General features: G+C 32.0%; 1 protein-coding gene and 1 non-coding gene across 2 annotated transcripts in view; one reads left to right on the top strand and one right to left on the bottom strand.

Annotated features, from left to right (window-relative positions):
* LOC111027068 overlaps positions 1–15609 on the bottom strand; it is a 44489-nt gene that overhangs the window by 8857 nt on the left and 20023 nt on the right. Inside the window, exon 2 of the mRNA XM_022305286.1 lies at positions 465–703. Coding sequence (XP_022160978.1) covers positions 465–703 — 239 coding nt within the window. The remainder of the gene's footprint in view (positions 1–464; positions 704–15609) is intronic.
* On the top strand, positions 15301–15371 carry Trnag-gcc. The gene has a single exon. It is a non-coding gene; the product is annotated as a tRNA-Gly (tRNA).

Genomic DNA, 15609 nt, shown 5'->3' with positions numbered 1-15609 from the left:
AATTTAAAAATTATTTTAATGGTCTATGGTATTCGATCAAAAACTAAACCACCGCTGTGTAAAAAATTGATAAGCCCCCCCCCCCAGAAAAAAATCCTGGCTACGCCACTGGTATAGGTACACCGTGATGTCGGTTTGTCCGTGATTTGAGGTACATTTACTTATTACTCGCACTAAACCCGATAGGTCTGTCGTAGTATTTTATGGCTGTTCATATTTTTTTGAAGAGCCATTCGCCCCACCATCCAGTATATCCACAGTCAGGTCTGTCGCACTCGTGGTGTTGGAATTTGGCATATCGCCGTATCGGTATACCTAACCCTTAATACCCCGAATACCCCAATCGTTGGGTTAAGTTAGGTTAGGGTTATTATTTAGGCCTTGTCTTGGGCGCAATCAGCGTAAATCGATAAAAACACATATTATACAATAACTTATACTTGGGACAACAATTTTGTACTCACCACTACGGTGACGATGGGCGACTTGCTCCCGGGCCGCACGAGACTGAACCCGTAGGTGGCGTGCTCGGTGGCCGTGAGGTTCAGGTACCGGAGGAGTAGTTTCCAACAGTAACCGGCCGGCCCGTCCCACCGGACTAACAGGTGTCCGGCTCGCACTTCGGCCACGCTGCGGCCGCTGAACGTCTCGTCACGGGCAGCGGCGCACGCCGAATCGTCTCCCAACGTGGCTGTCACCAAGCCTGCAACACAAAACAATAACTGAAGTGTACTGTGTAATGATATCATTAAAACAAATACACCATATGAATTGTTATGGCCGTCACTTGATAACCAACTGTGTATATTAATTATCAATAATATATACATCATACTATAACCAGCTTCTATACATGTCCCACATCAAATTATATATTATTCAGTAAAGGCTAAAATAGTGTAACGATATCAAAGTCACACAATATTGTTCTAATCACTATAAGTAACCGGTAACCGTGTTATGGGTATTAGAGGCCGGATTTTGGCCAAGTGTCAAGTGATGACAGTACAACATATTATACCGGCTGATCATTTTTTTTTCTCCAAAAATGTTGTTCTGTGACGACTTTAAATTGTGTAATAGAAATATATATATATATTTTTTTATTGAGAAAAACGATTCAACGGCAATGGTTATTCGAGTACATTTTTATTTTGCTAAATTAAATTAAGTTATATAATTCTGACATTTTCAAAGTAATTAATACTTTGGTTTTCGTTTCTTCGCCGTGCCTTGTTTTCTGAAATAATGAGTGTCTTACGTTAAATTGATCACCCCGCATATATGACTTCCTTTACTACCGCAATCATAAAAATATTTTTGCACAAATAAACATACGACTTGTAATCAACCTAAACCTATTATCTACTATGTTGCTACATAGGTTGTATGCTTGTGCTTTGTAAGATGTAGCACACAATACTGAGCGTTTCGAGGTTATTATTGATAACTCAGTACAAGTATTTATGTGATCTCGACAATACGATGACAAACGACGAAAATCAATTATTATCGTGCAGCGGTCATGACCTTATGATATACATGCTTACCCATTCCATTGCGTAGTGTATTAAATAACTTATTACTATATTATTTGTATTATCAACCAGTAAAAAACCGTTCGTCGATCGATTCACGTGACCTTTAACACAAAATTGATTTCCTTCTATACACAAAGGCTTATAATTATTATAAAAATAATCATATTATTATAGGTATAGGTGGGTACTGGGTAGTGGGTTGTAGGTATAATATCATAAATCGTGAGTAGACAAAATCGTAGAAAATATAGAAATCTTAGAGGCAAAAATATATACTCGGTAAAGTAAATTTAACTGACATTTTATAAAAAAAATTATAAAGCAATCCTGAAATCAAACATCATTATTATACTTATATATTTTATAACATCACAAATATCAACAATAATAGAATGGCCGATGTAAAATGTGAAGTTTTAAATAAAAAGTAAGGATCAGTGACATTAATGCAAATGATTGTAGTACATTAGATTATTTTCAAAACGGTAATATATTTTCTATGGATGTTACATGGTTTCCCAAACTGCGGTATTTACAAAGTCTTGATAGTTAAAAATTTATGAAAAAGTGGGCGAGGGAGTTTCTGAACGAACTCTTGTGGCTACTTTACCAAAAATATCAAAATGTACGAAATGTATATGGTACTTTGTTTATGTTATTCTTTCTCGGTAAATCACTGAAAACAAATTTGCGTACATTTTACATCTCTAAGGAAATCATTAAGTGTTGAACACTTTAACAACCTAAAATATCATGTTGTCTACCGTTAAGTATAAAAATATGTAATTAAATAAATAATCATACAACCATCAGTTGCGTACGGCCTGTACCTAATTGAACGTTAAAATGTGTTTATTACCAAACGATATTCTATATTGGTACAACAGAGATAGGTGCTAAATTTAATATATTAAATAGGTTAAAACCCAAATACCAATAATTCACACAATATTTTTAATTCATTGGTATTAATAAAGCTCATGAGTTTACGACTTACCCATCATGTGTACAAACCTACATAATATGTCAACGTCATATTACACTTTACTACAGCTCTTTTTCGCTTGGGTGTATTATAGTATATAGGGCTCTACTATAGTTGGGTCTTGGGTTGGATTTATTATTGGGCGATATGAGAAATATCAAAAGTGTAATCGCATAATATATACTCAACAAATGCATACAGTTGACGGTTAATATAAAATATAAAATATATAATCATATACCTATCTGAATGATCCTTCAGAAATCTGAGTAAGCATTGTGTACTAAAACAATCATCCAGTTTACACTTTATTTATCGCAGACACTCTGACCGTCAGGGACGAGCAACTCGTATTATGTCTAAAACCGTACTCGTTCAGATAGCATTTAGAATAAAATAGGTATATAAACCTATAGGCTACAATCGCTGCGAGCCTGCGACTGAAAAATATAAGTATTCTAGTAAGGTTATTCTGGGTTGTTACGGACTTGCATAATACATTCGACATTATTATTGCATTCGAACAACGCCGCACTTATTCCGATTATACCGTGGTTTAGATGATAATGTAGATACCGAGCGTTACCGCACTTACCGGCTACATAGCTGAATATATTTTAAGAGTAAAAACGCCGAATTCGGCACAACGGGGCCCCTCCAATAGCGTCTGTATATAATAATATTACTATTATCGTGTCCGTAATTGCTTCGCGTGTCCCCGATCGTCGTATATATTTTATCGCGGAGCGGATAGAGAGACCTTCTCTTCGAATGGTAATAATAATAATAAAAATAAAAAAACGCTCGTCGGACACTGCTCGAGCATAATATTATGATGCCGACGACAGCGGTGACTATAGATAATCGAGTGTCAAGGCGCGTAGTTCGACTATCGTCTCGCAGACTATCTGCGACTAATCTTGCACGGGTTAATTGCTATATAATATAAATGCTATATATAAGTAGGTATAGAGATTTTCAAGATTTTCAATACCAATATTATTAGTGCCACCGGGCACTTGTATATTTTCGTTATCATTCGTATTATATATTTTGTCTTTTCGATCTCCGCGAATCGCTCCTATATATACCCGCGTCACAGTATATATATATATATATTCTATATGTCTATGAGTACAAACATATCTAAACGATGAGGTCCTTGAGAGATATTTCGCAGCACTGACGCGTATTTATACATATATAAAGGTGCACGACGCGTAAATCTCGTTTTCGTTTGACATCCGTGAAGTTAATTAATACGCGTTACCATCAAACTTTTACCACTCACCGAGCACCGCCGTCGAATCTAATTATATAAATATATAGGCATACTTGCGCATTGTGTGTGCGTGTGTGTAGTGACATAAAACTCGTACCTATATATTGTGTGTAGAATAATATTATATTTTGAGCCTGCAGGGTCGCCTCGATTTCGATCAGAAAACTCGTGTTCCGCAGACCGCCCACGCGAAATCGCATGTCATCCGTAAATTGTATTCTCGCCCAATACCGAAGTATCGAAAACATTATGCTATATTGTTATGAAACTGTACACAGCGAGTACAAAAACAATTTGTCGGTTAATACGTAAGTTCAAAAAAATCCTTTAGATGGCTATCCGCGTGATGTGCGAAGATTTCAGTTTTCCGATAGGGGGGGAAAACATTAAAAACATTTCTTCGAGCCTATACAATAAGGTTGACCATTTTTTGTTCAAATCATCCTCAACATGCCAGATATAACAAACACTATGTACTGCTGTAGTACAGCTTATGTATATTAGCTTGTATGGTAGCCGGTAGGACATTTGGTTTGTTGGTAACTTGTGGATTATATGAGAATAATTAACAAATACGAATTCTGTAAGTGCAAGTCATGTATATTTACAGAAGAAATCGTTTACAATGACGGCCGAGGGACTAAGGAAAACAGGTCATAATAGCCGGTAGCCAAAATCACCGATACAATTTAATATTCAACACTTGGCCACGCATTTTTATTCGGGGTCCTTTACTCTAAGGTCATAAAACCCGATATGTCACTACCACCGGTGTCGTTTTAAACGATTCCTACTGTGGGAGAACATATATAATTGTTATTAGGCAGTACAAAAGAGCGAAAAGTCATCCTCTCATTCTATGGAAACTTAACATACATATGAGAATTTTAACACAAATTATAGTTTTCGATAAATTCTGCAGATGTCGGCATATTGATTTCAATTTATAAGTTTTCTAATACCCAACTGTCGAAACTAATTGCTATACAAAGAATAAACAAAAAACTTATTGGTATATATGCATTTTGCATCGCACCTGCTAATGTCAAATTATGCCACTACTGCATTGCATTGAAGATGCACGAATTACTTCGTTCAACTCAACGCGGGACGGTAATATTGTAATTTAATTCATTGTTTGTAGTATTGCATTATCTGCAGACTATTATAAATTTATTGAAAGCAATACGTAATGCCTCCGCGCTGTTTACTAATAAACATTAATCTAACATCTAAAATTAAATGGTATTAAGTTATAATGTGCATACCGTAAATGGTATACCGATGCTGGGCAGTGCTCGCGTTGGAGGCGAGAAAAGAGAACGCCTTTTAATAAAAAAAGTATTTAACGTAAGTGTGTTGTGTGTACAACTTCTAACTATATACTATGTATCCTAATCATAAGAAATTTAAATCTTCGAACACTCACATTTTTTTCTACCTTTATTACATACGTATTATTATGTTCTTCCGATTCATGCACGGTTGATGACATATATTAGACATTTAAACATTGTATACATATTACATATATAGTTGAAATAAAGAGGAACGTGGACATCGTATTATTTTATATAATAGTCGTCACCTTGTAATTAAAAAATCATATACGATTGTATAAAAACGATTCATTGTCAACCGGACGCGTTATTGTCTATATACGAATAAGGCAAAACTTTACACATGACTGTTACACATTATTGTATTAAACTCACTTATTTTTCTTAGAATACAGTGTGTCCGTTCTTATATAGCTACATCATATGTAGAATATATTTATATATATTATATGTAACTCTAAATATAATAGGCCTCGGCCATATGACCTTAGACTGAAATGTGGTTTGTTTTGATGGCTTACTCTTAGTACCAAAAACAAAAAAAAAACATTTTGGAATAACTTGAAATGTTTAACCCTATAATTCTTTCGGAGCGTGAATGAGCACTCGATATGGTGTTTTTGAATGGTTGCCTCTATCATTTTCACCAAATATTAAAATGGTCAAATTTTTTTTTAAAGTTTGAAAATAAATAGATTTTTCCCGATTTTCATCAATGTTACATTACCTGTATTGGGCATATTTTGTTATGGATTAAAATAACTTTTATCTATGTAAAATGGTGAAGAAAATTCATACATTTAACACACCAGAACGTATATTATGTTATAATCGATTAATCTTCAAACTAGAAATAGTTGTAGCTACAGAGTACATTTTAGATCCAACCGTTGAACAGAGATGACAGAGATGACATTTCGCTATTTTCCGAACATTTTCACTGACCTACTGACATTTGTCTTGCTGGTTGAAATGTGTAACATATTACATCTGAACAGACGAATCACGTGCAAGGAAAATTTTAATTTGACCTCACCAGTCACTGCGTGTAATATATAAACGGCAGTATATTATCTTAAACTTTTCTATAAGCATAATATATATATATATATTTAATATTATAATAAATCAGTACATTGGAACCAGTTTGTATTGGATATTATTTATATTATCTATTTATCTTTAGAACCATTATAGCATACACACAGGCAGACATAATGTTTCATTAATGTATATTGAGTATTGGCTAATGCAAGTGTTTAGGTAATATACGTTAAACGCGTATATAATTGATGGTTTATGACGCCTATCGATCGCAATCCGTTAAGTCCGTTTAGATGAGCTTATATATATATATCATATATACACCTGGTATATATGAAAAGTAGCGGCGGTATATACATTGCACTTATCTGCTATATATATATTATATTATATAGTGCTATTTCGTCTAGGCCATATACACGCCCATAATACGAATTCGATAAATAAATGATATCATATGTTTCGATTTATAATTTATATTATAATATAATATATCATCCTGCAGATACAAACGAGAAAGTTTTCGTAACCGATTGTCGCATTTTTTATGAATAACAAATATATTATAGTAATATAAATACGATAGTTTTCGTATGTATGATCAATAATCATATTATTATTATATATTAGTCCAAGGTTAAGGGGAAAGGTCGAATTCCACACTGCGGAAAATCACTATAGAATATGCCGAAGTAAATTTTCGAAATATTGGAATCTTTGCTATATGCTAGCCGGGTATATTTATTTACGATTTTTAATGATTGCAATCGAACCGCGGTATTAAGAGTGTAATATATTATGGTGACATGGTGTATTACAATTTACAGTTGCAGGTACAGACGTTTTATGTTGCATACACGCTCAATGCTCCCAAGTCTCAAGTTATAGGTAATATGTGGTTTGTACTTGTAGTGTATTGTGTAAAGATTTAAATACCACAAAGATTAATTTACTTTAATTAAGATAAAATTTATTTTACTTGTTTTTTATTATTATTGTCGATTTTAAACTAAGAGCAAGGTAATATACTAATACAATTGTTATCGAAAACATTAGGTATTTATCGTAGGTAGTCTCGGTTAATCTATTAATTTCTGGAGTGATGCAAGTTAAATGTTCAAGTTCAAAAGTCAGAAGTAAAATGTAAATCCGAAATATGTATTCTAATATGAATTCGATACACTTATATTACCGTTCACACGACTTTTTTATAATATTTTTTTTACAGGCAAATCTCAATATGATGATGACCCTGCTTTTATCAACAGGATTCCGCGAGTTATTCGATAATACTATTTTTGTCATATTTAGCGCATGCAAAAACGAATAACGTTAATCATTTAAATATAAATAATTGGACAATACAGCAATACTACTGACTATAGAATCTTCATCAGTTTAAGGAGAGTGTTTTTTAGGTATACAAAATATAAGGTCATGGTCAAAAATGTATATGTGTGCTCGGTCTAGTTGGTCTGTAGGTACTTATATATATCACCATCGTATAACATATATGGAAATACGCGTGTCTACAAATTAAACAATAACTATGCTTTTGGGATTTGTATTAAACATTCGTACTTACGATTACGAATATACATTCTCCACTTTGCAATCAATGTTTTTTTATCAATTTCTAGATGAGTTGAAACAGAATACTTTTAAAAATTGTTGATGCATAAATATCAAATATTGAACAAATATGATTTTAAACATTTTAAGATTGATGAGAAAAAGCGAAGTGCAATGAACAAACCTAATATATATAATATATATACATGTATATGTAACCCGCCAAATCTGTGATGCTCCTTCTCTGATGGACAAAAGTGGAAAATTTAAAAGCTTATTAATTTTTATTATGCTTTATACATTTTTTATTAATGTTTTTCGAGTACAAGGACGTTTTATTCGAGCGCGCGTTCTTAAATAGTGTACATCTATATATATTTATAATATATTATATTTTATGAAAGATAGAGATTTAGTGTCTCGATTTAGCCCATATACGATTACGATATACAATGTATAATTATATACATCTGACATGATGAAATTCGTTATTGGCGAAGGATTACGCGGTAGTAATATTTTTTCGTCCAAATCGAAATATCGCCGGCCGCCGAGTGCCGGAATATACTTACATGGCTATACATGCATAATAACAGTATAAATATATAATGCAAGTACATTAGAAAAAAAGTGGCCTCGATTGGGTATATTCCGGTATACACTCTTTAAATTAACACATAATGTATAACATATTGGTAGGTACATAATGTACACAACATGTATTATGCGCATTTCTACAGCTGCTGTTCGTTTTGACATAAGATTAAGTACGTACACATATTATATACATGCATATATATATATATATATATATATATATATATATTAGGTACATATACGTAAATGGAAATGTGTACTCGTGCTAGCGCTAATCACCACATTTACCTATATAGGTAGGCTACACGAGCGTACAGATATTGATGTATATAATAATATGATATTAATATATTTATGGCTATTACATAGCCGCGTTAAATGGTATTATTATAAACCATTATAACGCAGGTAAGTATATGTATATATACATGTATGTATGTATGTGTAATCTCGTGTATTATATACTCTGTTTTTGGAGGTACAAGTACATCATATACCTACGTTATATTGTATTAAGAATGAAAAAAAAAAAAATAATAACCCGACGTGAAGCGCTCCAATGATATATATTATTTTACATGACAAGATGTATAGGTAGGTAGGTTAGGTTTAAGTATATTGGGTATTGTTATTAGTTATTATCGCATTACATTATTGCACCGCCGTCGCTGCAGCAAACCACGGTTATCTTCTATGTTATTTTAAGGCACCTATTATATGTATATACAGTGAAACCTCTGAATAGCGGACACTCTCGGTCGCCGAAATTTTGTCCGCTATTTAGAGGAAAACATTTTTTTCAATAAATAAATAAATTCAATAATTTTATTCTATATTATTTTTACATTAATTAAATAGGTACAAGATAAAAATAAAAACTAACATTTCTGAAAAAATCTGTTACTTTAGTTAGTTTACTAATTGCAGGAGGCGTAATTATTTCGCGTGTTAAGGCATTTTTTAATTGGACTGTGTTTGAGTACAATGAACTATTCTGTATCTCGATAGAAGAAATATATTTACGTATGCCTTTTACTGCTAGCAATGTCAAAACGTTCGTATATTGGCATTGCATAAACACCACTAAACGCACATAGGACAATGCGTTAGTTACAATATTTCGTTTAAGCTATAAAGTGGCTGAACGGAAAAGATAAGATTTTCAAACACAGTTTAATAATGTACACACAAGATAACTTAATAATTGAGGTTTTTATTCGGGTATTCCAAAATAATTCTTAATTTAATATCAGTGTCATTAAAGTGCCCGTTATTTAGAGTTTCCTGTATTTAGAGGTTTTCCTATACATAAATAGTGACAATGTCCCCGTCCCCGAAAAAACGTCCGCTATTCGGAGGTGTCCGCTATTTAGATGTGTCCGTTAAGGGAGGTTTCACTGATATATATTAAACCTGCATGTCCTTTGTAACTAAGCCTAAGGTACCTATATACTAAATGGCCTAACCCTAATTGAGAAACCGTGCTCTAAAAACAAATCACGACCCGAGTAGATTTTTTAACGTATAGATACCTAAATTGTTACAATTTATAAAATATATACAGTAATTAATGCCGGGCACTGTGGAGGGCACATAGAATTAGAATGATATTTATGTAGTACGGTACATTGTATTTCATGTATAAATATTATAATATTAATTATTACGTATACATTTATGATTTATACGATATTTATTTTAAAATTGATTTTATACGCATATCGCTCCATTGTCGCAGTATTGTGTATAGAACTGTAGACGGCTTGATAATATAGTTAATAATTATTATATTTACAGATTACAGCCGGACATACTTACTGTGCGATAATATCTATGACCATGTAAAATATTATGCTCCCAAATTTGTGTTTTGCTTTTATAACCACACTGATATAAAATATATAGTAACATACGGCTAGTGATCCATTATTATAATTACAGTTACATTTACTTTTACGGTCAAATATGCAGGCTTGTATTTAGGCTACACGCAAATAATTTAGAAAATATTTTTGATATACCATCTCTCTATCGTTTATTCTCCTAATGGACAACACAGTGTTCGCGGTGTACCTTCTTACCGATTACCTACTATTTTTACTAATTTTATTTATCTATACGTTTTAAATACTTATTAGTAGAAACTATTCAATATACTATGTATACACGCAAAATCGTTGCCATTTGACATTTCTCAGGTGAACAGTAGGCTTCGACGTGGGATATTTGTTGTTTTTTGTTATACATTTTAAAATACCATATTGGTAGATATTACTTTTACCACTTTGCAGACCTATTATTTTAAAGATCTTTCCCTAATTGCCACTACTCCTAAAATGGATGTTATAATGTCTGATACATTGTTGGTTATGGAGAAAGAGTACCTAGTAGACGTACCAAATGATTTTTAAAATCGATAAATATTTATACTACTGTAAAAGAATTATGATTTATGAGAATAATTAAATAAAAATAATATGTTATGATGATTAGTTTATTATTTAATTGCTATATTCCCTACCGACCAATTTCATTGCTACTGCCTGATAGACATTTTAACATCAAAGATATAATATTTGTAACTTTTCAGTGTACATATGTTATTATTATCTCCAAATAACTGGAGAATACATTATAATATTACAAGGTTTTAGTCTTTTTGCGTCTAAATTTGAGTTGGTGTGTGTATGATTCGCTCATACTTTATGCGAGTGACTTAACTTTGCGTGAATAGAAAACAATTAAAAATAATTTTTGCAAAAAGTTTTCAACAATGAGTCGCATTTTTATGAGATTGATGCAATACTTCAAGCACCTACTTAATTATTTGATTCTCATAACATAGGTATTTATTATTATGTACAGTATATGTAAATATTATGTTTTATTCATTAATTATAAATGGGTAATCATTTTCGTTGTTGCAGGGTACCTAAATATTAATGTATATTGTTAATAATAATTATGATTGTTGTAATGATAATTACGTATAGATTGCAAAACATCATACATCCATTGCATCCAGTTTAGTTTGAACAATAATAATCGACGGGAAGCTGTAATTATATACTTTTTTTTTCGAACAAAAAAGAATATGTTGTATTATTACGATGCGTGATTAATACACCGAATGCGAGTATTGACGATTTTGTGAACGTGAGTGTTTGAGTAATTCTCATCGATCTGACCGTCATCGCTGGCCACAACTGCATTTTACTGTACTATGGCCGTACGGCCGATGACGTGTGAAAACGATGTTGACGACAACTGACAAACGTTCGGACGAAAAGATCTTACCGGGAAGGATCGCGAAGTCGACACGGAAACGTCGGGCCACGCGACCAGGAAACTGTTGCCGACAGGTACTTCACTCAGGCGCCGTCGTCGTCGTCGTCGTCGTCGCCATATATAAACACAACAGATTTTGCATAATAAAACCGTACGTCGGATACGACTGTTGATAACAACCAAAGGTTGCGTGGAAATAATGCCCGTGTACGAGCGTATATTTATGATTTGTACAACATGCGGTCCTTGACGTCGGTAATCAGAAATCGTTTTCCGTCCGTCCGTCCGGTAACCGGGTAGTGCGTATACATATTACATAATAATACCTAATAATAATATACAACATTATAACTAGGCTCGGAAGTTGTAGGAGCTGAAAAAGGTAAAATATGCATGCAAATATGCAAGAAAAAATTGCAAAATATGCATTAAAAATGTTAAATATGCAAAATATTATTCTGAATTCCAAAAATTAAATACATCAGATGTTGTTTACAAATTAATCATAGGTACACATAAAAATTATTTATAATTAAAAAAAAAGTATAACTGGTTGGCATTTTTTGACATCTTATTGAGCTGAAAATAAAATTAATAATATTTTTTCAATATTTTTAATATTACGTAAAAAATACATGTTTTCTAATATCTGTTAAGTTATTGCATTGAACCACCAATATTTTCTTAAGATTTTCTATTTCAAATGAATGACGATTATTCGATAGAAGATTTTTATATCGAGAAAACGATCTTTCAACGTCAGTTGAAGTCATCGGAGCATTTTATAAAATTGATATATACCTTCGTTGGTCATTTTGAGTTTTATATTCAATATTAATTGAAATATACAGGTTAAGAAAGAAAAAAATCAATTTTTTAGAAAAATATGAAATATGCATAATATGTGTATTAAATCAATGAAATATGCACTTTTTAGCTAAAATTGGCAAAATATGTAAAATATGCATTTTCAATTTTCAATTTTTTAACTCGCAATATTATATGTTTCAAATTTCTAGCTAGGTCTGCTATAAATTGAGATCATACTGAACAATATGTAATTCCTACAACTTATAGTTATAATTTATAACTAACTAACTGTAGGTGCATACATGTTACACGTGATAATATTATAAATAAATACGGTAGTAGTTGTTGGAGGTAGGTATAGCGATAATAATGTAATAATAATACTCGCACTGCCGACGAGGTATGGCTAATGATGTACTTGGTGCAACAGCGTTTTAAAATCCGTCACAGCGCGGTACGCGTTTTGGTAACTATCATGTTATTGAAAACGCTGGCAAGTACACATAATAATATATACTTACCGATATTTGCATATAGTGAATTGATGTCGTGTTTGCTGTGTTATATCGGTCAGATAATGACACCGCCGCCACCTTCGCGGTATGATTCGCCATATACCTACTCGTAATAATATATAAGACGACGTGTGAGATAGTGGTGCGTTATGTTTTTTTATCCGAAACCAATAACAAGCCACGTTATAATTTGCCAATTGCCCTGTCACGATAAACTATGCGGTTAAAAAAACTACCTTTGATAGATTTTGATGTGATATGCGCCGTAGAATAAATGCCTATATCATTAATTAGTAATCCCGATTTACAAAATATATTGAGCATTCGGGGATGAACAATATTATTAGTTAAGAATTTCGATAAAACGTGTTGTCAAATATTAACCTAATTGCCCGGGTTCAAGAATATAGAATAGGTCTAAGAACCTACTAAAATAATAAACCATCAAAGTTCTGTCTGATATAGTGTCCTTTTTACTTTTATTGAATTGAAAATATTTTATAACGATTGTGAGTTAATTTAATTTATAATTTATTGGTACTGATTGTATATTTATAAGTTTGTTATTTGATAAAAATTAATTTTGTTATCCATAACTTAAAGCCTAAACTTCATGAAATTATAAAACTGACTGGAAAGTCACCTGTAGAGTGTCTACTTAATTGCATGTATATTCAGTTTATTATCTATTGTTGTTTCATTGGGCTTCAGCCTGTACAGTTATAAAATTATACTCATCGTCCATGCTTGTGTATATACTCTATATGCTGTAGTCCATATTATATTATGATCTAAATCCGTAGGTAAATTAATTGATGTTAATCGTTGTGTTGGTGATAAATGATGATATCAATACAAAGTAAATCTCTCTCAAAGCTGCATAAATACCTATTCCACTAGTAGGTATATACCTACGTAATGATGACACAAAAACATGGTACTGGTGTATATGTTTATTGTTATTACTTATTAATATAATATAATTATTTCGACGTCAAATGTATTAATCTTATTTTGAAATTGAAGATTTTTAACCTTTTAATCGGAAGGTGTTAATCATTTGATTAGAAAAGATCATGATAAATATTAAAGTTTTACTTTGTTGTATCTAATTAATTTGAAATCCATAAAACTGTATACATACATTAGATGTGGGGAAAAAAACGTGGCCGTGGTATACATATATTTTACATAGAAACCAAGACAGGTATTATATTATGTGTAATACTGCAATAGCATAACATTTATTTGATATAATGAAAGGTTCAATAATCATATCCCAAGTTGTCAGCATTTCTTTTGGAAAGCATCGCGTTTCGTGTAGGCATATAATAGGTAACCAGTGCTCGTAACCATAGTATAGATATATATTATATATATATATATATATATATATACATAATATACCTAATATATAAGCATCCTGCAAGAGTTCATCAAATGGAAATAGCCGTAAGTATAAGTAATCATATAATAACATTGCGGTGTTTCTCGTGTTATTATCAAGTTACACAAATATATTATACGTAGGTACTTATGTGTGATGGACCAGGGAAAAATTAATTCGTAGAGTTCGGTATACGTTCGACTTTCTTAGTGGAAACATACAGTGATAACGATTAAAAATAATTACTATTTATAATGGAACTGTGCAGGGCGCAGAATCACACTTTCTCGATTGTAAAAACTCATTGGTTTCGGAGAAAGCTCTAAAAATTAATGTTTTATTAATGTTTACATGGCTGTGTGCAGCTTATAAGCACTGATGAGCAATGTTCTGTAATTGAAAAATTAATACTGTGGTCAGAGCACATCGAAACGAGTCTCCTCTTCCACCTGTGCAGCTGTGATGATTCAGTGGTAGTAGGTATACGAGTAATGTTCGTCTGTCTTGCGGGTTCGTTTCTCGTGTGAACGATTCTGGTGTATACATAATTATTTCAAACTATTTTTATTTCATATAGAAATTTTGGTTGTTTACTTTTCAATTTTCTCCGACCATTTTTTTTACCTCAAACTTTCGACGTCTCAACTACTTATACATACTTTATTTCACTTGCAAAGATGAATTTATTTTGCTGCTTAGATCTTCACATTATGTTTGATAAAATCTTACTTGAAAAGAATACTTAAAAAAAACTATTGTGGAATCGAATAATTTTTAATTTTTAAGCCACGTAGAGAGGAATATTAAGGTTGTTTTATTATTACTGTTATGATTCTAGATTTTAAGTACTCGCTTAGAATTATTTGCGTTTCGCCGAAAATTAAATAAAAATATTTAGACTGATGCTAGAGAGCACGAAAATAAACACTTCTGATATCAGCATCAGTGGTTCAGTGGTAGAATGCTCGCCTGCCACGCGGGCGGCCCGGGTTCGATTCCCGGCTGATGCAGAAATCTTTTTATTCTCCATTCTCTTATAATCTTGTTATTACTTTTCCTTGATTATTTTTCGTTATTACGATCAGAAATCGAGTTGTTATTATTCATTACTTTTATGATATAAGTGAAAAGTAATAATGTTAATTTAACTATTTTTTTTTCAATTCAATAGCAACTGCCAATCACTGATACCTATACAACTTTTTATAATAACTCTATTTACCTATATTATACCTACATTTTTATCTA

The sequence above is a fragment of the Myzus persicae genome, unplaced genomic scaffold (assembly GCF_001856785.1).
Source record: "Myzus persicae strain clone G006 unplaced genomic scaffold, MPER_G0061.0, whole genome shotgun sequence".
Taxonomy (NCBI): domain Eukaryota; kingdom Metazoa; phylum Arthropoda; class Insecta; order Hemiptera; family Aphididae; genus Myzus; species Myzus persicae.
Note: the sequence above shows the minus strand (reverse complement) of the source record. Positions and strands in the feature narration are given on the sequence as shown.